The following is a 24,886-nucleotide window of genomic DNA, read 5'->3' as shown; positions in this document are numbered from 1 at the left end:
ACCTGAAGGCGATCGCCTCACTTGGGATATCGCTCTTCCGCAAAACCACAGCAGTCTTTCACATTCGAACACTAAGTCACCAAACGGTAGTACAGTCAAGCCACCAACGGAATGGCGTCCTCTACACAGGTCCAGTCCTTCCGTGCCATGATCGGCGTCCCGCCGTCAACAGCGACTGTGAAGGACAGCACGTTGATTATCATTGATGCGCAGAACGAGTGAGTGCTTTCCCGTCAAGCGATCGAGATTCACATCGTCGTTGTGACGATCATCTTGTGACCTACATCAGCTAACGACTCCCACGAAAAGGTACGCAGACGGCCTCTGCAAAACCGTGAACGTCAAGAACACGCGCGCTGGCATCGCAAATCTGCTCGAGAAGTACCGCTCTTCGCCGCACAAGGGCGCAAATATCGTTCATGTCCTCCAGCAGACGCCAGAGGGTGCACCAGTCTTTACTCCCAACACGCCGCTGGCGGAGGAGTTTGCAGAGTTGAAGCCCAAGGATGGGGAGCATGTCATTGTGAGTGTTCCCCCTATCATTTTCATTCATCGTGATCTCGAGCTCGTCAGGCTTCATCTGGGGCTGAAGACACATCTGCCAGAAGCATCACTGGGGCTCCGCCCATTCCTCGGGTCCAGCCCGGCCTAGCCACAAGCTTTCCCGTAGTGCATAGTTCAACGACTGACAACTGATACTCGTTCCGAAACAGTACAAAAACCACCCATCCTCCTTCGCCTCCACCGACTTAGACGAATACCTTAGCAAACTCCCCGAAAGTGTCGGCAAGAAGGTCGTTCTCACAGGCTATCAGGCGCACTTATGCGTGAGCACCACCGCACGAGCGGCCGCGGAACGCGGTCTCGATGTGATTCTTGTGGAAGATGCAATTGGCGATCGTGATGTTCCTGGTGTTGGGGGCGAGGAGCTGAAGACAGTCGCGCTCAAGGAACTGGCTGATGCCTTTGGGACTGTCGTGAAAGGGACAGAGGTCAACTGACAAATGAGACCTTGATGGAAGGGCGCTGAGGTCATGGAGATCCATACGGGGGCACCTGTCGCAGAAAAGCACGTACTTCTTCTGCTCTAGCACGTGCTTCTTGTGCTGCATATACCTCGTCCCTAGACTCAGACAGTGTCGATAGAACAAGTGCTGACGATAGAATGGATAATTCGCCAAGCTGAAATCCGGCAGTCTGAGGCGGTCGTAGGAAGCCAGAAATTTCTGTACACCTGAGATCGCAGAAACGAATCCCTCTCCCAGATTGTCTGCTCTTCCAGCATTATCCCCAGTCCAACTGTCGATATACTGCGCCGGGTCACTGCCCAGATAGCAGGCAGGGCTGGCAGCGCAGATCCTCAACACCATCGGCAGCTCCGCGCCTGGGGCGTACACGAAGACATGGCCGTCTCTGTCGCTTTGTTCAAGTACTGCCCAACCCTCAGGAACATCCATAACCTTGATTGCCAGGGCGTTCAAGAGCTCCTTGTCGAGGGTATTGTAGACCGGCTCCTGTGCATACAGCTCCAACTTCGCTTCTCCTTGAGCGGCCACGATAGCCTCTGTCAGTGAGACAAACACCGCAAGCTGCAGGAGCGAGACATCGGTTCGTCCCGCGCGGCCGGGATCTGAAGAGGAGAAGCTGCCTGAACCAAGGAGAAGGGCTCGAGTTAAGGGGCGGCCTCTGGTTTGGAGTTCTGAGCCCTCGGATTCCCCAGAGTGGTTCTCTTGCAGAGGTGAGAGTAACCTGTTGAGTGCTGCACAAAGCGTGGCATGCGGAGCGGACAGCAGCCAGCGCTGCTTCAGGTGATTGAAGCGTTTTGTCACTGATAGGATCGTGACGTCCTCAGTAGCTTCCACAACCGTCCGAAAGGCATGACCGCGGCCGAATCGCAGCATTAGTGCGTCGATGTCACGTTTCTTAGAGGGTGTAACGACCTGGGTCCAGCCATCTTCGCCGATGACCTCTTGTCGCTTGGCGTGAGCTGGCCGCTCCTTACGCGATGTGTGCGGCATGTCGAGAGGAGAGAGGCGGACGCTGCGCTGCTACGAGATAGGACAGATGCAAGAAGTGAGGATAACGGATTGATGTGTAGATGAGTTTACCGTACGCTACCTTGATGTGGGCATTGCTCAAGTCCGAGTCGAGCAAAGGAGGAGCCTGTGTGACAACATTTTCATCATCTGCGCCTTCCTGTCTGACTGACTGAACGCTTGCATCGCGCTTGCTCTGTGACTTCGAGCAGAGCAATCGTAAGATGCAGGAGCGATTGCCTGAGAGCCGTCGAAAGCAGAATTAGCTGTCATCCGGCTTGGCTGGAAGGCGGGTCCGAGGAAAAGCCGATGCAGGCTCATGTAGTAAGGTGGATCGATGAAGGCGTGGTTTTACTGAGTACTTAGGTGCATATCTGATATCTTATTAAGCGCGTTGTGGCCGTGATCACACGGGAAAGGATGTCATGAGACTCCACAGTGAGTGCTAATAAGTATATTCATTTCGAAATTACAAAATACCCAATGCTTCCATTCCTCGCAGACACCATCGCTTCCCAAGATGCTGCGGACCTTTTGAACGCCTGAGCCGTGTCGACACATGTGGTCCCTCAACTCGAGACTAAGGCAAGGGCCTCATGCCAAGTGCATCGATCTCGTTCCTGCTCGTGGCATGTGCCCTGGAGGCAAAAGCTCAACTCAGCTCAGCATATAAGCCGTCAAGGCGCTACTGATACTGCGAAGACCGTGCCCATGCTTTCCACAGCAGGCGCTGCCATTGACAGACTCTCGGTCGTAAATACCAGGTTATAGCTCAAATAGGTACTGTTGAAGCAATTGTCCTGCGTGACCAGCGGGATCTCCGGATCGCCCGGCTCTGCAAAAGTGATGTCCGCACAATTGTACAGTGCGGCTCCATGCTTCGCCAGCTCGATAACTTGTATAGTCGCATTGTCACCAACATTCACCGTCCTGTTTGCTGGTAGCGGCACATGGGGAAAACACCACGTGCCTGGATATGGCTCGTTCGTAGGGCCGACGATCTCGACACCATTCATCATTGGATTCGACATGTTGGGCGGGTTGGTGCCGAAGCCCATGTTGATGAATATCTGTGCAGATGAGTGACCTTGGAACCAGCCTGGCTGGAAAGCGACAGCGCCACCCAGCGTGGGCCACTTGGTGCGATTTGTCGACGTTGGCATGCCGCCGCATGGGTAGTTCCATTGCATGCCATATGGCCAGAGGTTATTATCGGGACCGCCAGGCATGAGACCTTGCGTTTGGTCGACTGTGCCGTTGGCGTGCAGGTTGTCGCCGCGCCATCCCGGATAGACAATAACGGTGTGCCCGTAGGCAACGTGGAGGAGGAAGAGGAGTGTGGTGTATATCGATATTGACTTGTGCATTTTGTAGTATGTGCACTTCGCCCGACGGTTAGGTCTCGTTTCCTATCGTATGGTCGCGGGATCGCGGGGCCTGCTGACCGAGCGAGCAGGCCGTTTCTGGGGGCCGCTATTCAGGTACAGTCTGTATGTTGCAAAAGTTCTGGAGGTGGTCAACGACAAGGTCGGTTCATGTATAGTTCATCGCATCGCAGTGTCCTCTCTGCGGTCTGGAGACTCGACGACCTGGAGTTGTCAGTGCAAACGGGGTCTATGCAAAGAGGAGAAACATCTAGACGAGATTCAGTTGGACAGAGCGAGCCAGACTGCGCTCAAATGTAGGACAGCGCAAAAGAGCAGAACCCTACAGCAGAAAGCCCAGGGTCCATGTGGTGATAGAGCTAGGCGAGGTGGCATTCACGGTCATCTTTGCTGGGCTTGTGCACCTGGTTGGTCGAAGACGGTAAAGCAGAGTGGATGGATAAGCTTGCAGATGTCCAACGAGGTGGTGACTTAGGCGTCCAGAAGAGTCATGGCGGTAAATCGAAGTGAATCCCGAGCGGCTGCTCCGAGGGTGTGATTGGTGAGCAGCAACAGCACGCGCCAAGGGCATGGGCGTGGAGGACCTCGAGCGATTTTGTGGGAGAAACTCTGACTTTAAATTCCGCCATGTCTCCCTCAAGAAGCGCTGTGACCTGTGTCGCGAATTCTAGATGATGAGACACTGATGTATGCACAAAAGCATCGGCGTCAATAGCAAAGCGCTCCGGATATTGCTTGCTCCACGTCTGACTGCATCGGAATGGAAGGTGTCCACTGCAGCTCGGGAAGGCAAACCTCGCGAGCCTGGGCGTGATCCAAAAGAGATATCAAATAACATGGATGACCGAATTTCACAGCCAGTCTCCTCGCTGCGGCTGTGTCATTTGAATTAATATAGACATCTGCCGACCTCGGGAAGCCAACTGCGTGAGCACGAATAAAAGTTCAGCCGTCCGCTATGTTCTGGCCTTTGCCGACTCAATAACGTCGTCGTCGCCGTCACCATCGCACGCATTAAATCAGCGGCAACGAGTCCTTGACCTTCATCTCCGGCACCATCCCAAGTCCTCCCTTACCGTTGCCTCCCATTTCCTACAGAGTACAACGTTAGCCATCTGCCTCTTCACACCAACATCAAAGCTTCACGACATAGAGACGAATAGCGAGACTCACCATATACATCTCCCACACAGCCTCAACTGTATCAACAAACCCACTCCACCCCAACCTCCTTGCCCGATTCATCCCCAAGCACCCAACCCTAATGAACGCCCCGTCTCCAAACGTGAAATTCGCCTCAACATCCTCAAACGGATCATGCGTGACCTTTCCGCCCGAAGCCTCCATGATCTCCCTCCACGCCTTCTTATTTTCGTCCTTGCGCGCCCAGGCACTCAACGTGAACTTCGCGCGAGAGACGACAGGTGGGCCATAGCCCATAGGCGTCTCCTTCCCACCTTTTCCTTCGAACGCGCCATATCCCTCATTCGAGTCTGCCGGGGGAGTGACTCCCTCTTTGACGCCGAACCAGGTCGCCAGACGCTCGAAGTACCGATCCCACGAGACCGGGCTGGTGTCCTGGGAGTTGAAGCGCTGATTGGCGCACTTCTCCTCGAGAATCGCCCATTCGGACAGATAGCCTGTGAGGCGGGCGGAGGAGTGGTGCGCATCGCCTTGCCAAGAGTCCCAGTCGCCGGGGAAGACCAGAGGTTCAGAATTGTGGGCGGAGACGGCGGCGTAGATGGCGAAGGGGTGCAGGGCATTCATCTGAGCATTGGTGGTAGCGCCGATGATCCAGGCTGGCATTATGCTTGCAGGGATTAGTATGTGTGACGTTGGGGCAAGGACAGGGTAAGAGATGCAATGGTCGTGGGCTATTGAGTAGGAGCTTACATGTTCCATTTCGTCTCTGGATTATTCTTGCAATAGTCGAAGAGCACCTCCTCCTGTGGGTAGTAGAAGTTCGGCGCCAGCGATTTCGGCTGCGGATCAGACTCCAAACACGGCACACGGGCTCGTCCCAAATGAACACCATAGTTCTTTGCGCCGGTCTGTAAGAGGATCCGCTTGGGCTTGAGATTAACCAAAGGTAGAGCGCCGAGGAAGTTCTTGAGAAGGGCAGTGTTGACCTTGCAGAGCTCTTCTGCGTTGGACCAGGGAGGCGAGTTTGGTGGAGGTTTGGGCTGGAGGTAGGAGTAGAAGAAGGCGTCTGTTGTGCATCAGTCAGTCAGGGGCTCGTGGCTTTTGGTTATGCTGAGCAGAGATCTCATCCATTCCCAACAGACCCTGTCCATGTCCATCGCAGTCCGGAGCAAGCAAAACTTACAATCAACCTTCTCAACCCCAGCGTCCTTCATAGCCTTCGCCAAAACTTCGCTATCCTCCAAGAAATCACTCTTGACATGCTGCACCTTCGCCCTCTGCTCCTCCGTCAACAGATCCATCATGACCTTGGGCGGCGGACTGCGACTCATGGCATAGATCTTGCTCCATCGCTGCGGACTGTCTAGCAAGGCCCTGACCGTGTGGAATCCTGAGATGCCATTAGCGCCGGTGACGATGGCGGTCAGGTTCTTGATGGATGGCGAGAAGGTGGGGAGGTTGTGGTAGATGCCGGAGTTGCGGAGGGGCTGGCTTTCACTTCCCATATTGGCTGCAGGACAGGGAGGATAGTGCTGGTAATGGTCCCAGGGGAAGATTTCGTGGATTTTGGTTGTGGTCGTGTCGGTCTTTTGGTGTGAGATGCTGGCGAATGCTTGTCGTCCAGACCGAACCAGTGGTCGAGTTCTTCCAGAGTCACAGACCTACCTGGAGCCACTTGTACTTATAGCCTACACGCCACAAGCTGTGGTGCTGCTTCTTGTCTATAATACCCAGTTCAAACACACAACACGTTGTTACAAATGATCAAGAGCCACACTCTCTCGACCGGATGCAGCTCCTCCATTTCTGACTTTCTGACAAACCTCTCGATGGAACTCTCTGGGCGGAGGGACTCCCACCACTTGCCCGAGGCTAACGATAGAACTGTGACCATCGTCATGAACACTGCCCAATTGTTCCGGAAAAGCTACGGTCGGGTGCCCTTGTTAAGACTTTGTTGCGGAGAAAGGAGGGGTTATGCAGTGACGGAGGAGTGTTAGACGACCGCTGTTGTGGAATTGCCGAGGGGTGGTTTCGTAAGCGGGTGCTCAAGCGAACATCGGTACCGAGTTGATGGGGGCGACTGGTGACAAACGACCTTTGCTACACCACGGGATGCATGTCCATAGTCAGCTAGAACTTTGCAAGCTTCATCATATCTCGCGCGAAAGAGTGCTCCTGGGCGCACATCTATGCGAACATCGCCTGGACCGTCCGTGTTTACGGCCCATGATGATTTGCTGGGAAAGCATCAGATCTCGAAAGCGTAATGTAGGTAATCTATTCTGTCGTCAATCTAGCTACCAAGTCTCTCGCTATCATTGCTGTCTGTCATTCGTGAAGTCGTTCATTGGGTTGCGCGATTCGTGCTTTCCAAGCCAGATGTCAATCAAATCATCATCCATATCGTCACTCCATTTTCTGCGTATCTGAGGTCGGTAAAGACGAAGCCAACAATGCATGATCGCTTGCTCAAATGCTGCAATTCGTAAGTCTGACAGAGCGCTCAACCACCATCTGTTTCCTGATCGCAGTTCTCGCCATACAAGCATCTCAAAATCTGGATGCGGGGGACAGCCTCATCTCCGCCAACCTGGCGGCGGAGGCGGCCTGCCTCCTCGGTAGACGACCTCCCTCTCGATATACCTGTCTTCCTCGTGGTCCCAGGTCCGTGGAGGAGGCTCAATTGCGGGCCGTGGTCGTGGCTCAGGCAGCAATCCCGGCGGAGGCATGACCCGATTCTCCCAACCAATCTCACGTACACGCTGGTCGCGTTGCTTGCGGATGTCGTCTGACAAGCCGACCAGACGGGCCATATCGTCCTAGTGAAGAACATATCAGTTGTGTTTCTCTCTCAGAGGGATGGTACCTCGCAAGCACTGGGCAAACTTACGTATCCGAGGTACTTGAAGATGTAGTAGAACTCTTCTGTCTCTTCGTATTCGTAACCCATCTCTTTGATGGCCTCCTTCACCACAAGATCCTTGGTGATCTCTGTCCACAGGCCATCCGTGGGATCACGTCGTCCTCTATACTGCGGACCGATCGTGCCTGGCGGTTCAGGGCGGGCGATTTCGCTGGATAGTAATCTGGCCTGCCATCCCGATCTCGATCATCGGGATAGAATCGGCTTCGTCTATTCCCGCTGTATCGCTGCCACGTGATCTCCTGCCCGCCGCCGCCTTGACCATCCATACGCACTCGTCTTGTGCCTGGAGGTACATCAACAAGACCCCAGTCCCTCGTTGCGCCATTGTAGGCTTCACCAGGATAGCCACGTCGCATAGCCATATCATTGTAGTATTCGGCTTCATCTGCGACACTCCCATCATAGCGTTCGCGTTCAGGGCGGTATGGTGCAAGAGCACCGGGCAGTGGTCGGGGAGGGACATAGTCGTCATATATCGGATCGCGAGGGCGCCGATCACGTGGGGCATCGTCATGCTTCTGGTCAATGATAATGTCCTCGCTGTAATGCTCGCCATTGGCGCGCTCGCCAGACCGACGAATCTCGATCCGCTCCTCTGACCTTTCTCGTGGTCGAGGCGGTGAGGGCGGTGTGGGTGGCCGTGAGATAGGTCGGGCTCGTTCAAAGCCGTGGTCGATGTGGCGGTGGTGAGTGATGATTTCCTGGTGGATAGGAGGAGCGTGGATCGGAGGAGGGCCTCGAGTTGAGATTGAGGATGGCGAGTTGGAGCGCGAGTGACGCCGAATGATGATCTCTTGTTGCTTGTCACCGCGGCCTCGATCTTCGTTGCGAATAATGATCTCCTCCGAATCGCTTTCTCGCCCTCGCACTCGAGACCGCTCTCGTTCGTGGGAGATGGGTCGATTGTCAAGTCTGCCGATATCGCTTCGGCCACCTCTTCGAGAGTAACGGTCGTCATCCGTCTCGGTGCGACGTATTATAATTTCTTCTTTCTCTCGATCAATCCCATGTCTTGAACGTGTGTCATCCTCCTCGGTGCGCCGAATGATGATCTCTTCCTTCTCGCGGTCCCCACCTCGACGAGAAGCTGCCACACTTCTAATGTCGTCGTCACGATCGTCGGTCTTTCGAATAATGATCTCCTCTCGCTCAATGGATCTATCCCTTCGCCTACCATGGTCATGATCATCTGTAGTCTTGATGATGATTTCCTCTTTCTTCACTTCCTTCTCCGGCTCCGGAGACGGTGTGCGTGGACGTCTATGAACAACGTCGAATTCCTCAGTCTCTCGCTTGCGAAGGACCATTGGCCCTGCTTCTGTCCGGCCATAGTCGTCTCGCAGGTATGCCGGCCCGTCCCTTACTCGATCGCGCTCACGCACCTCCTCACGGACCAACACCTCTCGCTCCCGTTCGCGTGCTGGAGGTGGCCGACGATAGTCCCGATCGTCATAGTCCCGGTAGTCTCGCTCGTCGTAGCGCGAGCGAGTGCGGGATATGTACTCGCCCCGTCGATCGTCGTAGTCGCTACCGCCTCGTCGAGACATGTTCCAGACCCTTCAAGCGTACATCGAGCAAACAGCAGTCATACGCAGATCCTGACTCGAGATGCGGGGGATCAGACCATGCGCTGTCAAGGGTGTGGAAGCATCGAGAACGAGCTCTTTGCAGCCCGACAAGAAGGTGGGGTGGATGAGATTGACAATCGTTGGTGGTATGCAGGTGCTCGTTGCGGATGACTACGCCTCAGCTGGGATGCGTTGTCAGAAGAGGCGCGACTGATGGGCAAACACGGATGAGTCTTCGTGCAGTGAGGCTGATGCGAGCATCGAAGTCGGAATCTCGAATTACCTGGCAGACATGAGTCCAGGCGGGATTTCCTGGTGGGGGACCCTGGTCATCGCTCCTCGCCTAGCTGCTTCTTCCTGCATTTTCTTGTCCTACACAATTGCGGCCCAACAGGTGAGCAATACTAGCATATGTGACGTTATCGTTGTCATAGCTGGTCACGGTGCAACCGCAGAATTCTTGCTCGGGTCTGATACACGACCAAGACACAAGCCCATCTAAATGGGACAATGGTAAGGCAAGAAGCACGCACCGGGAGCCTGCATGATTGAAGCCCACCTGGGCAGGCACATGCTCACAAAGCTCCCGTTCTCGTGCCTGCCACATACGAAGATCTACACTGCACAGAGGCTTGACCTTCGGGGCGTGCCGCCCTTTCTTTCAGGGCCTAAGATTTCAAGTTTCAATGTTCATCATTCAACTGACTCCCGACTTGGCTCTGGCTCTGGGAGACCTCTGACTCTCGTGACAAAGTCATTCTCTCTGTACAGTACACCGTCATTGACATGATGCAATGACCGCTCCTGGCGGCACCAATAAGTACCTTCCAACCAGGGCTACTCCCAATTTCAAGAACGCCTTCAACTCGTGTCGATGCGAGCTGCTGTACAAATCTCGTAATTGCTCCATTGCTATGCAAATGCTGTTACGAAAGGCTGCCTTCGTGTGTTGGGAGTCCATCTCGTCGTAATATCGTGTTCGAACATGATCCGGCTAGGCGTGCTCTGCATCCAGATCTCGCCGACTGCGAGGTCGGTGATGTGATCCTCTTCATGTGCTTGCATCAAGCATACGGTCGACCTGAGCCCCTTTCCTTAGGCTCAAAGAGCAGATTAATTGATGGATGATCCAATTGATCATACCTCCTTGCTGGTTTCACTCATCGGGATTTGCGACCTGCGGATGTCAGTGTTCTCCTCGTGGATTGTCCGGAACAATGACTCACTCTTAATTGCCGCGAGTAGTCTCTCTCGTCGTGCAATGACACGCTGCTAGCCTGGTCATCCGCCTTATAGATGGCCCAAGGATTCAGTCGCTGATCAGTGCCCACACTCCGACGGTCCACTGCAGAATTCACCCCATCTGGGCTTCGGGCATCCGAACCATACATCCCACCTAGCCCAGTAGTGTTGATGCGTGGTGCCTTCGATCCAAGCAGGCCTGCTTGCGACATTTGACTAACCTGTCGTGACGGCACGCTATTGGTGGTAGGTACAGTGCTGCTGGGCCCTGCACCACCAATCCTAGAAGCGCTGAAGCTACTTTCCCTACTCCGCTCCTGCTTGCGTCGACGCCAGCAGAAGAACGCTACGGCAGCTACAATTGCTGCTAGACCACCGATGACGCCTATGACGATGCCGGCGATGGCACCGCCGCTCACACCACCTTTACTGCCGGCAGTCGCAGATTGGCCTAAAGAATCTTCTGAAGGAACCGGAGTCTGCGTGACGAGCACGGTGCTGGGAGGTCCTGCGCCAGTGGTGATGTAGCTGGTCACAATGGATGGAGTATCCGAGGCCGAGGCTGGGGCTGATGTTCTTGATGGTGAAGGAGTATTCGTCGATGACTGCAGGACGAGTTAGCAGGAGTTCAAGAAGTATGCACTAGCTCAAAGCAGTCGCCATGCTCTCCCCGCAGTAAAGTATGGAAGTAATATATGCTAATGTACATTGTAAAGAGATGATCGTCCATACACTTTGTTCAGATGAGTCCGAAGAGACAACAGTAGGTGAATTAGAGCTAAAAGTGCTTGTCTCCCGAATACTCTGCGTAGGGACCAGTGTTACCATTGTAGTGGGTCGCGGGGCCCTGGAAGAAGCAGAGGAGGAAGGAGAGCTAGAGGAGATTTCCTGGTGTGTACTAACCGAGATGGATGATGTTGAAGGCGCTGCTGAGCTAGGTCCTCCAGATGTGCCGAGGACGGTTCCCAATGCAATCTGGAAGTAGCCGAAAAGACCTTCGTCGGTATTACCGCACCATTCGTCACTGGAGCCTGGACATCCTGAGTTGCACTCGAGAGTATCGACTTGATTGGTAGGAGCATAGTTTGAGCACCAGCAGTCGTGTCCTTGGACAATGGCCATAGCGTAGGATCCACGGCAAGTATCGGCGCATAGGCCAGTAGTCATGAACTCATCCGATTCTATCTCTGTCAGCGGAAATTCTTCGTCGCGTCATGCGCTGTGGGGACACCTACTAGCTTGATATGAAAACCCATTATTGACGGAAGAGCAGTATGATATGGCTGGCTTCTGTGCGACGGCGAGCCCCATGAGGGAGAACACCAACAGCACAAACGTGCATAGTCTCTGTTGAAGCATTGCTGCGAATGTGTATGTCTTTTTCCGCCTATGCGAGGCCTCCGAATAATTTCCGCGTATGTTCCTCCAACTCACGCCAAATTTCGTGAGTTGCTCGAGGCGCGATATTCGAAATTTCTGAGCTATTCACAAACGAGCACTGGCGACATGAAGTGCAACGTACAGTGACGAGGCAGGTTGTTGCGACTGTGGCGAGTATCTGCGTATCGTTCTGGGGGGGTTTCGAGGAATGTTGGCGCTTGCGTTCCTATACCCTAGCAAGTAAATGCAGAGTCTCGCAAACGAAATTGGACGACCGCAGGCTGGCGAAGCAGGTCGTTGAGAGTCGTTTGACCCTCGGTGTTGTGGTTTGAGAGAGGGCAGAGGAAGGGCGGTAGTGGAGGATGTCGGCGGCGAGGAGGTGTCTGAAATGAAATGCAGAGGCGGCTGCAACGTAGACAGGTGATCGTAGATGAAATATGAACAAGCTGATGGGGTGGAGATGGTGAATGATCCACAAAGTCCACTTGCAAGGATCAAGTCTTGGTTCCCCGTTGCGTCTTGTCGCGTCTTGTCATGTAATAATGGCACAGGACGTTTACACTATAAGATCGCTGTAGAGACGCTGAGAGGAGTTTGAGAACAGGCCGGGCTGTGCCTGACTGAAGTGTGCCTGCAAGTGACAAAGCCAGCTGCCTGTAAATGTAATCTGATGCTGTATACCAGTCACAGTCAAGCTCCAGATTTCAGAATGAACTTGAACAGAGAGGAAAAGACAAGGCGGCCTTCAGAGGAAAAGCTCGGCCTGAAAGTTGACGGGACTGTTGCAGTCGGAGCAGTCATGCAGATGTGTATCATGGGTAAACTTCACTAGCTGCGGCAAGCCGGAAGAGAAGGTGAACAGAAAGATCCTCGAACGATGTAAACCTCGTCATCACCACCGTGGCACCCACTCAAATTGGCCGAGAAGTCCTAAAGTATCAACCATCCACCAAATTGCACTGTACGAAGTGTGTATCAAAGAGATCGATTTTGCCTGTTGAGCAATGCACCAAGAGCGATCAGCAGAGTTCCCCTCATCCCGTTTGGCCACTGAAGACGAGTCGACGGCATCATCACTGCTCGCTTGCTCCTTTGTTCTCCCACACGCTGGACTTGTCCGGGCATGTGTGCTACAATCATGCAGCATCGTTGACCGACACAGTCAAGAGCAGCTGCACTTATCTTCCTGCTAAGTACGTACAGCGAATAGTACAGGCAAGCCTCGCCACAATCAAGCAGGGAAAGCAGACCTGCAGAGGCATCCCGAAACTTTCTATCGAGTCGAAGGATTCGTATCCAAGCATTCTTTCCGTTCACGCCGTAAGGCGGCGATAATTGACCGATCAGACCAGGTCTCACCCTCACTCGTCCTGCACAGCTCTACCCTGGTCAGGACGCACAGTAACCTGCATATACAAGACATCTAGCCTCACAGAGGGTTCCTCGAGGCCAAAAAATTGTCGACGAAAAAATCATGGTAGTTTGTACCACATGCCACATGCCATCGACAGCTGAATCTACAAATGCTTTGCAACTAGGCCACGACCTGTTGCATCGTTGTCGTCTCAGGTCACGAGTCCCACACTTTGACAGCATACCTTGGTAGGCCCGAGGCTCAGTTCTCTTCGCGCTTCTGCCAACAACGCTGAGGCGGCAGAATACCTCCGTCCCAGAAACTTTCTCGAGCCTGGGCTCTCACCCCGCGCGTCCAGAGGACTCCCCACGACTCGGCCACTGTTTACGTGGACTTGTCATCAAGTTTGAGACATGAGTTGTAAGCCGGTAAGCTGCAATCTGACTTGCGGTACATCCAGCTCGCAGACATCATCCATACCGCTGTGCCGGTCTCACGTGTCAGAGTCCTCCTCGATGGTTGGGATTAGGGTCGTCGCGAATGCGAACTACATTCACTAGGTACAGTCACAGTCATACCGTACGAAGTATTACCAGGCGTGTCAACAACGGCCCTTAATTTTCCGTCAACGGTGATGCCCAGATGACTTATCGATATGGCGTCATACAATCTCGTTCTGAAGATCCATTCTCCTCTGCCACTGGCAACGTGGCGATATTTGGTGAGGTCGTTCTACGAAAGACACAGCGCAATATATCAATAGCATCTAGCCAGCACTATTGACACCACATATAGCAGTGACCTCCTACGCGTAGCTCTCTGGATATCTGACAGAGGCCCCCCCGTTGCACGGAGAAACCGCCTATGTATAGATAGTACTTAGCCAAGCGATCTGCTCCAGGCAATCTCGATTGCTTCGGCTATTTATCAAAAGACGAGGGGTCGTTTACAATCCGATTGAGACCCTGAATGCAATGGCATTTGCCATTGACCATTCGAGTTCTGGCTTCACAAAGTGATGCCTATGCCAACAAGCTCACAGGTGGGAAAAAGATCGTCATCCATCGTCGCTTCAACATGGCAGCAGCAGAACGTATGCTCGGACGGCCTAGCTTTGATCGGGGCGTCCTGAATCAATGCGCTGCCAGACTCACTGCTTCGCGGCTCCCACTCCCTCAACAGGTGCACTTGAGCATCCAGTCTGACGAGTCGACGTGCCAATACAAGCATGCGACGGACAGGTCCAAGGTAAGGAAGAGCCTCGACTCTCTTTACCAGTCGCACACGCGGCCACAATCACTTGGCGACCTTCCGGTGGAAGACGACATGTCGGATGGAAGCGGAATAGCGCCGTCCGCAAAGCCGAGGTCTCGCTCCCAGTGGTGGGGACTGGGGTCGCAGTTCGAGAACCAGAGCTCGTGAATGTACATCGTAGCTGCCCTGCCGCGATCGACCATACGAACACCTAACAGAGGCACAGGTTGGAGGATCCGAGATCAATATTATTTCGCTGACATCCCATTGCGATTCTCAGAGCGACCAGGCTGCGCTCGATATCTCGCGCTTCTACCTCAACTCGTAGACCTAGTGCTCAAGAAACACACTGAGGACTGCTCCCTTCTTTGCCGTTCGGCCGAATTCCCTCGAAACACCGTACAACATGGTGTTCTATCCCCCAGAAAACGTGCCAAAAGACATTGAGGTGCCAGACGATATACCAATATGCGATTTCATGCTTAAGGAGGAGCACGGGCGCAAGCCGCTGGCCAAGTCATGGGATCCCTACGTTTGCGGCATCACAGGAACCTCATTTAGCATGCAGGAACAGGCCGACCGGGTCAAATATCTGGCACGTTCGCTATCCAAGGAGCTCGGCTGGAAGGTCAACGAAGGCGATGAATACTCCAAGGTTGCAGGCGTCTTCGCCTTGAATACGGTCGACATCATGACTCTGAGCTGGGCCATCCACCGCCTGAACGGAGTCTCATCGCCCGCTAACGCAGCGTACTCCGCCGAAGAGCTCAACTATCAGTTGACGAACTCGGGCTGTCAGTGCCTGTTTACAGTCCTGCCACTGCTAGACACAGCGCTGAAGGCAGCAGAGAAGGCCAAGATCCCTCGCTCGAAGGTCTATATCTGCGAGATGCCTGGCGACAAGGACTACCCGCCTGAGTTCAAGCGCCTGTCGCAACTCACGAAAGAAGGCGCATCCCTTCCCGAGGTCGAGCCTCTGAAGTGGACTAAAGGTCAAGGCGCACGCCAAACGGCTTTTTTGTGCTACTCGTCTGGCACATCTGGTCTTCCCAAGGGAGTCATGATCTCCCACCGCAATGTCATCGCCAACACACTACAGATCACAGCATTCGATGCGCCGGGGCGAGACATGCTCGGTGGACCTGGCTACCAAGACGTTGCGCTCGGCCTTTTACCACAGTCCCACATCTACGGCTTGATCGTCATCTGTCATGCGAGCACGTACCGCGGCGACAAAGTCATCATTCTGCCAAAGTTCGAAATGCAATCATATCTCACTGCGATTCAGAAGTACAAGATCAACACTCTGTACATTGTGCCGCCGATTATCATTAACATGGTTAAAAACCGACCAACGCTCTCAAAGTTCGATCTCACGTCCGTCAAGCAGATATTTACTGGGGCCGCGCCTTTGGGTAAGGAGACTGCTGAAGACCTCAGCACGCAGTATCCTGAGTGGAAGGTGAGGCAGGGCTATGGCATGACCGAGACCTGCACGGTGGTCTGCTCGACAAATCCATCGGACATCTGGTTCGGAAGCTCAGGCTGCCTTTTGCCAGGATACGAAGCAAAGGTTGTAACTCCGGAGGGCAATGAGATCACTGGGTACAATCAGCCAGGAGAGCTGCTGGTAAAGTCGCCAAGTGTGGTGTTGGGCTACTTGAAAAATGAGAAGGCTACGCAGGAGACATTCGTGGATATGGCCGAAGGACGCTTCTGTCGGACTGGTGACGAGGTCGAGATTAGGAAGAGCGAGAATGGGAACGAGCATATCTGGGTCGTGGACAGGATTAAGGAGTTGATCAAGGTCAAGGTACGTTTTCCAGTGCTTTCCAGCAAACAGTTTCCTTACTGACGATCGTCTAGGGTCTACAAGTCGCGCCAGCAGAGCTGGAATCTTGCCTACTCAACCATCCAGCAGTGGCCGACTGTGCGGTCATTCCCGTCAACGACGAGCGGGCTGGCGAGGTGCCGAAAGCATTTGTGGTCAAGTCCACCGAGGTTGGACTAGAGGAGTCAGATGCGATGGTGATCAGGAACATCAAGAAGTTCGTAGAGAAAGAGAAGGCACGGCACAAGTGGTTGGTTGGAGGAGTCGAGTTTATTGATGTCATTCCCAAGAGTCCTTCGGGTAAGATTCTGAGGAGGATGTTGAGGGATAAGGAGAGGGAGGCGAGGAAGAAGGCTGGCGCGAAGCTGTGATCGGTACCTACATCTGGAAGTTGGGGACATTGGCGTGACTGGGAAAGTCGTCTGTCAGCGTGTGCTAGGATGTGTTTGTCTGGCCTGGCGTCATGTATACCGTGAGGCATCTCCCTACATCGAAAATATCGAGCGCTTGTAACTGGTATCATCTCATTGAATGCGAAGCGCATGTTCCTCGTTTCAACCGATCGAGACTTGCAATATAATGCTATAGCTTGCTCTTTATAGCAACTTAAGCCGCTTCATCGAACACACCGGATATCACCACCCGCCGGTAAATTGATATTGTACACAATCGTACCTCCTCATAGCCAATCACATTCTGGGCCGGCCGGTACATTTTACCCTTTACCAAAACCAGAAGCAGCAATTACAGACGACATACTCTCCCTTAACGGAGGAAGGCGCCGCTCGAAATGCACATATTGCCGTGTCGTCGCTTCAACATGGCCTCACGAAACCTAGTCTGCACTTGGGGACGTGTCGTTGGCAGCCGGAAGCCGAACACACAGAGAATATGGGATCAATCACTAGCCCACGGACCATAGTCAGCAATGCTCGCATCTTCACCAGCGAACCTAATGCAGACGAGCTGATCAATGGCTGTCTGATCATACGAGATGGCAAGATCGACTATGTGGGCGATGAGGCAGCAGAAGAGGTCGAGGTCGCGAGGCTTCCGCTTCTACCGTCGAGATCAACGCCAACAACCAGATACTTACCCCCAGCTTCATCGACAGCCACGTCCATATGATGCAGTTCGGCGGCTCCCTTGAGAAGCTCGACTTGATAGCATATAAGACGCTCGATGACATTCGAGCCCAGATTCGGCAATTTGCCAAGGATAGCCCAAACGCTCCACGACTTATGTGCAAGGGATGGCTCCAGATCTCTGTACCAGGTACAGCGATGGCGAGCATGTTGGACGACATCGACCCCCGGCCCATCTATGTCGAAGCTATGGATCTGCACTCGATGTGGCTCAATACAGCGGCGCTGGTCGAGTCTGGGATCATGGCAACGGAGGTCGATCCTGACGGCGGGAAGATTCATCGCGACGCGGAGGGCAGGCCATCTGGTCTAGTTGAAGAAGGGCCGCTCGTGACAATGATCTGGCCTTTCCTTGCGGATGCGCTCTCCAAAGACGAGAAACATGTTCTGTTGCAGAAGGCCTTCGAGGCATACACAGCAGCAGGGTACACTGGCGTGATCGATATGGCCATGGATAGCAGCATCTGGTCGGCGATGGAGCTCTATCGTTCACAGAACGAGACGCCGTTCCACATCGCAGCCCATTGGCTCGTACCGTACAGCGACGATACAGCCACGATCGACAAGCACCTCCAGAAAGCAATCGAGATGAATGGCCGGTACCACCCCTCCACATCACCAGACTTCTGCATTGTCGGCATCAAGATCATAGGAGACGGCACCGTCGACGGCTGCACAGCAGGTCTGAGTGAACCCTACAACACGTCCACCGCCCAGCCTCCCACGCCCGTAGACCCAATCTGGCCATATGCACAGCTTAAGCGCCTGGTCCACGCCGCAGATGCCGCAGACCTCCAGATCGCCATCCACGCCATCGGCGATAAGACCATCAACGATGCCATTAACGCTCTCGCTTCCTTACCTCCGAACCCTCCTTACGTACGCCGCCACCGCATCGAGCACCTCGAACTTACCTCGCCCTCAGACGCCCGTCGCCTAGGCGAGCTGGGCATCATCGCATCCGTGCAACCCGTGCACTCAGACCCAGTCCTGTTCCGCGCCTGGCCGACCCTCATCGGACCACACCGCTGCAAGCGTGCTTTTGCGTACAAAGAGTTCCTCGATGGCGGGGCTACACTCGCGCTGGGAACTGATGCGCCCACCGCGCCGCACTGGCCGTTGCGGAACCTGTATAACGCGACGACGCGGAAGTCGGCGCTTGACTTGGAGTGTAAGGACACCGTGAACGAGGAGTTCAGACTAGGACTGGCGGACGCGGTCAGGGGCGTGACGAGTGGCGCGGCGTACTCGCGGCGTGCAGATGGGTGGACGGGCAGGCTAAAGGTCGGTGCGAGCGCGGATTTCGTGCTGGTTGAGTTGGGTGGGTGGGGTGGTGAGGAGATGATTCGGGGGAGGGTACTTGAGACGTGGTTCAGGGGGAAGAGGGTCTATGATTCTAAGGCATAAATCCAAGATTTCGACATGAACCGTGCAATCTCAAGAATCAGCCCTGGAGCCCGCCTCAACCAAGATATACCCTCTTAGTGCCTTCAACGGCCTTGCGACACGTCGGACATCGCCAGCCTTCGCCTCTATGCGGCTGTTCATGCAGATTCAGCCGTCCCTGCGCTCGCACTATGTCTGTACACCATCGACATAAGGCCAGATGATAGCATGGCATGACTAGCATATCTGATTTTTGTTCGTAGCAGATTCTGCAGGCGATGTTAACGGTCATTTCTTCCGGCTTTAGTGGCGGTGGACGGCCAATCTGTATGTCGATTGGATTGGGCCTTGGGGCGGCCTCTGGGAGGGAAGGGTTGACGCTGTGGCGCTCCAATAATGACAGACTATGATTCGAAGTTGGAGGTCCTGGTGGCATTATGACGGCTGGTATTTCGGCCCTTGAGGCGGGCGCTGTGCCGAGTTCTGAGCGCACTAATTGATCAATTAATTGGTCTTCCTGCTCCTGTTCTTGGCGTCTTCGGGCGGCTCCATGTCCCGATATCTAGTCCAGGCTCTCGTAAAGACACCAGCGATAGGCGACTCGTACTGATCTGACTCCCACTCCTCTCGTGTGCCGAAGGGATTCGGCCGTTCTCTTCTTCGACGTCGTCGTTCTGCAATATCTGGATCTGACTGACCGTGAGGGTGCTGTGCCTGTACGTTGCGAATTTCCGAGACTCTCCGCGAAACAAGGTCGGCGATTGGTTCATGATCAGAGTTGTTGGGCATAGTGTTGGCTGTATTGGGATCCATCAGAGGGTTTGCTATGCCGGTTGTCGAAGTGAAAGACCACGTTGGATTACTGGCAGGTGCGTCTTGGGCCGTCTGGGCTCGCGAATCTGCTCTCCAGAAGTCTCGACATCTCCAGCAGTAGCTATAGGAGTCAGCAAATCCCTTGGGTAGAGTCCTCCCTGACATACTGGTCAAAGCGGCGACCTCGAAGCCTCATTCCCTCACCGTCGATATATGCTGGGTATGCTGTCGCTACTGGTCTCTTATCCAGACACGCACAGCAGTTTGGTGAGGCTAAAACGCAGCGCGTCACGATCTTATGCTCGCATCCATGGCTCGGCGGCATGATCGTGGTTAGGAGGCCGCTGTGATGTTGTTCTTGGGGGTCTTGGCACGTAGTAAAGAGAGCGTCTCAACGATGTCGTTGTGATAGATGCAGATTTGACAGATAGTGCAGATGATGATAACTTATGTCAGAGGGTGTGTCGTGAATCGTTCGGAAAGATATTCAAGAGTGCGAGGGTAGATGATAGTGTTTGAGTGTGTGGATGGAAGGTGCACTTCACTATCAGTGTACTTCTTTAAGAGCAGTCGCGGGGCCCAAGCAGAGCGGGCAAGAGCCGGGTGTTTTACGCAACTCTACAGCGCCCTCGAAAGTCTGCAACGGATCTCTGCTACCAGCCGACGCTCAAATGAAGCTACAGTGAGGCTCACTTCAATTCTCGTACTCAGCCAGCGAACGTATATCATCCCTTCAGTGCCCTCCCTGACGAAGAATAGGATTTAGAGCCATATGCGGTAGGCAGTAATTGTAGTCGTAACCCGGGCCGCTGGGCGTGCTCGGGGCCTCAGACATATCAGACGAGGCTGCATCGAAGCCTTGTGTATGAAACTCACGTACCTCGTGCCTTGCCTCGAAAGTAAGCACAGGCATGGTCGCACACCAGATCGAGCTACCTCTGACCATTGACGGAGAGCGTTCGACGCGATGTATGCCTGGATCATAAGTATGGAAGATTCTGAATCGAATTCATCAACAGCCATTCCTTAACGCTACACGGGCTCGCATCCCCCGTCCGCTCGCTCCATTATGTATCTCCCAAAGTTCACACCGGTGCAGAGCCGATTCGCAGCCTCAGTCGGTGCCACAATCTTCTTGCTGTTCTTGCTGTACAGTCTCAACCATCCGGCCGTCGCATATGCCGAAGCCACAGGCGCCACGAGACCCGAGGCGGGCCCCAACATCCTTGGCCGTCAAGAGGAGGGCCAGACGCCTTTAGTATTGGGCAACAATGCACCCATGAGCCAGCCTATAGTTGCGGGACAGATTCAATTCTGGAGAGTTGATAAGAACACAATTGACGGTCCTGCTGGTCGACAAGGACTGCAATTACCCAGTTCGACAGGGGACAACAGCAGTGCGCCAGCAGCAGACGACGAGGAAAGAGAAGGGCTCAGAAAGCGGCAGGCAGGAAAGACCATTTATATCACGGTCACCACTTGCGGGCAACCAGTCTATAATGGCTCGGAATCCGAGTCGGACGAAGCGGTCCCTCCTCAGCTGTCCGTCTATGCGTCTCAATCTCCCGACAATACAAGACCTGGTCCAGACTCTGACGACGAGCAAGAAAGCGTGGTGCTGGATGGAGGCTATGGCTTGATTGAACTAGACGACGATGAGACGGTCATGATAGGCGTTTCCGCACCCAACACTACGCTTTTCACCGGTGAATGGAATTATCAAATTGCAGTTTCGATCGATGCACCATTCCACAGGTCGCTTTCGCAAACTCCAAATCTACATTTCGTAGATGCCGACACTCGAGCAGCATTGCTAATCACTGATGATCTGACGACTGCTCAGTCGAACGAGTCATCTTTTGCGGACTGGATGGCCTTGGACCCTCCGCCGTATGGAATGTTCGTCTACCCAGCAAGTTTGCGGTCCATTGGAGGGGTACAAAACTCATATTGTGGGTTGCGAATGTTACAAGGTGGCTTGTTCACCAATTTGGAGAACTCTGTCAATCAGAATATCGCAGTCACGACAGACCGTGGCCTCGGTGGCAAGCCAAAGGAACAATTCTATGTGACTGGGCTGAATGCCTCGAGCGAGTATGTCGGCATCCTTGCACAGCAGCCGCGATTAGCAAATGCATCGCTCTCGAGCGACATCGGAAGTGGTGGCACAGTCTGGCGGTCTGTCCAGTTCAGCACCAAGTCAATGGACAACTGTGCCTTGATGTACAACCTGACTTTCTGCTCCGAAGTTGCGTATGCTGTGCCAACAAATCCAGAACGATTCTCAACCAGGGACGGGCTGCCAGAGCTGGCACAAATATACGACAATTACGCGCAGAGCATGTATCAGTACTTCAACTACTCTCTTCAACAAATCCCTTGCAATACCAGCGAGACCTCCGCTTACAGTCTTGTACGCGACTGCGACTCTTGCGCACGAGCATACAAAACATGGCTTTGTGCAGTCACCATTCCACGCTGTGAGGACTACACGAATCCTGCCGCCTGGCTGAAGCCGCGTAATGTTGGACAGCCGTTTCCAAATGGGTCCACTACCTCTATTGTCCCCGGCTTCGCTGAATCACAGCAGATCTTGGCCCAGGCTGTTGCTACCAACTCTTCTCGGAGTCTGGTCATAGATGAGCAGATCTCGCCTGGACCTTACAAGGAAGTGCTGCCGTGCAAGGATCTTTGCTACGATCTTGTGCAGTCTTGTCCTGCTGCACTGCAATTTAGTTGCCCAACACCAGGCAAGGGCTTGGAAGATAGCTACGGTGAGAGAAGCGACAACTCCGGCAATCTTAGCTGCAGCTATCTCGGAGCAGCCTTCTTCCTAAGTGCCTCGCCGACTATTCACGTTCCTTGGGGGTTATTTGCCCTTGCAACCCTCAGCGCTTTGCTCTTGCTATTCGCCTAAACCGGAGCACATCCCGACAACTCCAACGAACCGTTTCTCATTCGGCCACAACCGTCTTCTACTTCCGCGAGGAGGCCGATGCGTGTGGCTGTGTGTCCGGACCGACTGACGCTGTGGCGTGGGTTTAGTCGGTCTCCATCCTGGAGCGACTTTTGCCTCACTCGCGAGGATCATATCCGACATCTTATCGGTCGCCAGGAGCACACCGACCAACCATATGGTGAACCCTCATACATGAAATTTCCGTGGTAAGCCCCACCGGCAGATCGAATGCTACAATCAGCTGACTCCCATTACAGGTTGCACTGGACTCTGTTAGGGAGGTATTTGTATGAATCATCTCGTGGTGGCATTGGCCTACTTTCGTCTTCCTGACACCAATAATCGCGTCTTCCACGAGCTCGTTGTCATCTTCGCGCAGCAGAAACCGGCGAGGAAGTCTGCAAGCATGACTGCGAATGCATTTGACGGGCTCGTTGAGGACGAGCTCGCCGAGCAATACGCTGTCAGGTGCCAACGACTCAAGGAGGCCGAGATTGAGGCTGGCGCGCGTTGAGGCTGGCGTGCTGCCGAAGAGTCACTGATGGATCTTTTGACAGGTGGCTGTCTCCATTTGTCCCAACATCTGAGATGATATGTTAGTGGTAGCTTATGGCGATAGCACAGCGAGGAATGGACATGTTCAAGGAAAGCACTCTCAGGCGGACGACGAGCTGCAAGTCGCAGGATGAACAGCAGGTGCTACTTGATTCAGGTCAACAGAATGGAACCAAGCGTGTCTAAGCGCCAAAACTTTCAGCACGACGAGCGTCAGATAACACGACCGCAACATGTAGAGAACACGGGGCAGCTCTGCTTAGGGCGACACCTATTGAATGCCTAAGTTGGTAGACTTGGGCAAAGAGTTATCACTCTGGTGGCAGCTTCCTTGTGAGTTGCCAAGACGACGAAATGAATAAGTCACAGCTCACTTACACTACATTGGGCTTCGCCCCAAATTTCTGTCTTGATTTCACATGACCTATGGATCTGGCATCTTCACTTTTCCGGACTTCGTGAGCGTCACTGTGAGCGGACTGATTTGACTTCCGTCGATCAGAGGCAGGCGAGCGCAACGGACAGGCGGTGGTGCATACATGATCGAGCCTTCTCTACCTGGGGATCCCTTTATCGTCCAAACCACCACCGGCTGTGGTTTCCTCCTCAGATTCGAATCCGCTCCCCGAGACTCCTAGTCATTGACAACTTCCGCGATCGCTTCGTCACTTTCGTCCGGACTGCCTCGTCCACCTGCTATCTTCCTGCGGTCTCCGACTCTCGATCACAATGTCTGACGTCTTCCGCTTCCTCGACCTGCCCTCAGAGCTTCGGCTCAAGGTCTACGAACACCTCTTCGCGGGAGCAGAATTGATCGTCGACGTACCGCGACGTCTTGTAGGATCAAAAGCTTGCAAATGCTCAAAAACTGGCAACGATACTAACAACAATACTTGCCATGATTGGGACGCATCGAGCAATAGCAGCTGCTTCTGCTGGAACTCTGGGCCTGCGAGACAATTCCGGAGCCGCGGAGCAAGCATTCCTGGCTTGTTGCTTGCGAGCAAGGCGCTTCGGACGGAGGCTTTGCCAGTATTCTCATTGCAACTGACGCTACATCTCTTCGACTGTTTCTCCGAGAGGCCCGACGAACAAGTGGCAATCCCCGACCATTACCTGGAGTTCACTCGCACTGTCGCCATCCGCAGCCTGGATCCGCATTACGATCTCAGAACGATGCCGCGGCTCACGGAGCTGATTTTCTGCGTACCAAGTATGGTTGACCTCAAAGGTGGGCCAGGCGTGCCTGACGCAGACATCGAGATTTTCTCTGAAGTGGCGGATATCGTTGTCAGGGATGCGATTGCTACTGTTGAGTCTCACAGAGTCATTGGCGGCGCCTCTTCACTACTGGATAGGATCGATAAACCTGACCATTTCACGCTGCCTGATAAGGTTAAAGTCCGCTACCCAGGGGCTGGATTCTACTGTCCTAAGACCCCTTTTTGTGATGAGGAGTATATTTGGAAGGTATGTTACAGGATCGCCCGCAAAGTACCAAAGGGCATTGGGACTGACAGCATTGCGCAGGACGTTGTTGTGGACTATCATACTAAGAAGATCATCAGTCACGGAGGACTAGGACTGAGCAGCGATTGTGGCCACTTTTCGGATTACGAACCTGTCACGATGCCAGCTCTCGAAGAGCGATCATGACACGGCGGACGACGCTTACAGTGAAGGAGCAGAGTGCGACTGCGGATACTAGGGACCATAGCTCTGCTCTGCAGTGCGTTGTGGCTACCGATTACGCCGGCGCTTGGTCAACGATTGGAACCAAATGCGGCCAACACAGGTTGGCGAAGCAAACGGAGTCCGGCAGCCGTCTATGCCTTTCGATGATGTGTGATGGATGAGACGTTGAGAAGACCTCGACCAAAGCAAGAGGCGAAAGAGCGGAATCTCA

General features: G+C 53.8%; 10 protein-coding genes across 10 annotated transcripts; 5 read left to right on the top strand and 5 right to left on the bottom strand.

Moving 5' to 3' along the window:
* Window positions 1-111: 111 nt before the first annotated feature.
* Window positions 112-1,001, top strand: AB675_9398 (putative isochorismatase family protein; the record flags this gene model as incomplete). The annotated part of the gene is made up of 3 exons (XM_018149926.1): window positions 112-218; window positions 310-523; window positions 714-1,001. 3 exons carry the CDS (start codon window positions 112-114, stop codon window positions 999-1,001), a joined length of 609 nt encoding a protein of 202 aa, XP_018001633.1.
* A 1,712-nt stretch (window positions 1,002-2,713) lies between these two features.
* Window positions 2,714-3,403, bottom strand: AB675_9396 (uncharacterized protein; the record flags this gene model as incomplete). The annotated part of the gene is made up of 1 exon (XM_018149925.1): window positions 2,714-3,403. One exon carries the CDS (start codon window positions 3,401-3,403, stop codon window positions 2,714-2,716), a length of 690 nt encoding a protein of 229 aa, XP_018001580.1.
* Window positions 3,404-4,435: 1,032 nt separating this feature from the next.
* Window positions 4,436-6,069, bottom strand: AB675_9395 (uncharacterized protein; the record flags this gene model as incomplete). Its single annotated transcript, XM_018149924.1, has 4 exons — window positions 4,436-4,513; window positions 4,595-5,231; window positions 5,315-5,630; window positions 5,748-6,069. 4 exons carry the CDS (start codon window positions 6,067-6,069, stop codon window positions 4,436-4,438), a joined length of 1,353 nt encoding a protein of 450 aa, XP_018001650.1.
* Window positions 6,070-7,143: 1,074 nt separating this feature from the next.
* Window positions 7,144-9,040, bottom strand: AB675_9394 (uncharacterized protein; the record flags this gene model as incomplete). Its single annotated transcript, XM_018149923.1, has 3 exons — window positions 7,144-7,386; window positions 7,458-7,558; window positions 7,600-9,040. The coding sequence occupies 3 exons, from the start codon at window positions 9,038-9,040 to the stop codon at window positions 7,144-7,146; spliced, it is 1,785 nt and encodes a 594-aa protein (XP_018001676.1).
* Window positions 9,041-10,217: 1,177 nt separating this feature from the next.
* On the bottom strand, window positions 10,218-11,662 carry AB675_9393 (Cell wall integrity and stress response component 4; the record flags this gene model as incomplete). The annotated part of the gene is made up of 4 exons (XM_018149922.1): window positions 10,218-10,238; window positions 10,288-10,908; window positions 11,207-11,484; window positions 11,539-11,662. The coding sequence occupies 4 exons, from the start codon at window positions 11,660-11,662 to the stop codon at window positions 10,218-10,220; spliced, it is 1,044 nt and encodes a 347-aa protein (XP_018001365.1).
* A 3,035-nt stretch (window positions 11,663-14,697) lies between these two features.
* On the top strand, window positions 14,698-16,493 carry AB675_9392 (4-coumarate--CoA ligase-like 7; the record flags this gene model as incomplete). Its single annotated transcript, XM_018149921.1, has 2 exons — window positions 14,698-16,104; window positions 16,158-16,493. 2 exons carry the CDS (start codon window positions 14,698-14,700, stop codon window positions 16,491-16,493), a joined length of 1,743 nt encoding a protein of 580 aa, XP_018001360.1.
* Window positions 16,494-17,013: 520 nt separating this feature from the next.
* Window positions 17,014-18,674, top strand: AB675_9391 (putative amidohydrolase YtcJ; the record flags this gene model as incomplete). Its single annotated transcript, XM_018149920.1, has 2 exons — window positions 17,014-17,163; window positions 17,256-18,674. 2 exons carry the CDS (start codon window positions 17,014-17,016, stop codon window positions 18,672-18,674), a joined length of 1,569 nt encoding a protein of 522 aa, XP_018001406.1.
* Window positions 18,675-19,157: 483 nt separating this feature from the next.
* Window positions 19,158-19,631, bottom strand: AB675_9390 (uncharacterized protein; the record flags this gene model as incomplete). Its single annotated transcript, XM_018149919.1, has 1 exon — window positions 19,158-19,631. The coding sequence occupies one exon, from the start codon at window positions 19,629-19,631 to the stop codon at window positions 19,158-19,160; it is 474 nt and encodes a 157-aa protein (XP_018001474.1).
* Window positions 19,632-20,535: 904 nt separating this feature from the next.
* On the top strand, window positions 20,536-22,383 carry AB675_9389 (Calcium influx-promoting protein ehs1; the record flags this gene model as incomplete). The annotated part of the gene is made up of 1 exon (XM_018149917.1): window positions 20,536-22,383. The coding sequence occupies one exon, from the start codon at window positions 20,536-20,538 to the stop codon at window positions 22,381-22,383; it is 1,848 nt and encodes a 615-aa protein (XP_018001605.1).
* A 1,326-nt stretch (window positions 22,384-23,709) lies between these two features.
* On the top strand, window positions 23,710-24,636 carry AB675_9388 (uncharacterized protein; the record flags this gene model as incomplete). The annotated part of the gene is made up of 2 exons (XM_018149916.1): window positions 23,710-24,450; window positions 24,511-24,636. The coding sequence occupies 2 exons, from the start codon at window positions 23,710-23,712 to the stop codon at window positions 24,634-24,636; spliced, it is 867 nt and encodes a 288-aa protein (XP_018001565.1).
* Window positions 24,637-24,886: the final 250 nt, after the last annotated feature.

The sequence above is a fragment of the Cyphellophora attinorum genome, assembly GCF_001299255.1.
Source record: "Cyphellophora attinorum strain CBS 131958 chromosome Unknown Contig9, whole genome shotgun sequence".
In the NCBI taxonomy this organism is placed as follows: domain Eukaryota; kingdom Fungi; phylum Ascomycota; class Eurotiomycetes; order Chaetothyriales; family Cyphellophoraceae; genus Cyphellophora; species Cyphellophora attinorum.
Note: the sequence above shows the minus strand (reverse complement) of the source record. Positions and strands in the feature narration are given on the sequence as shown.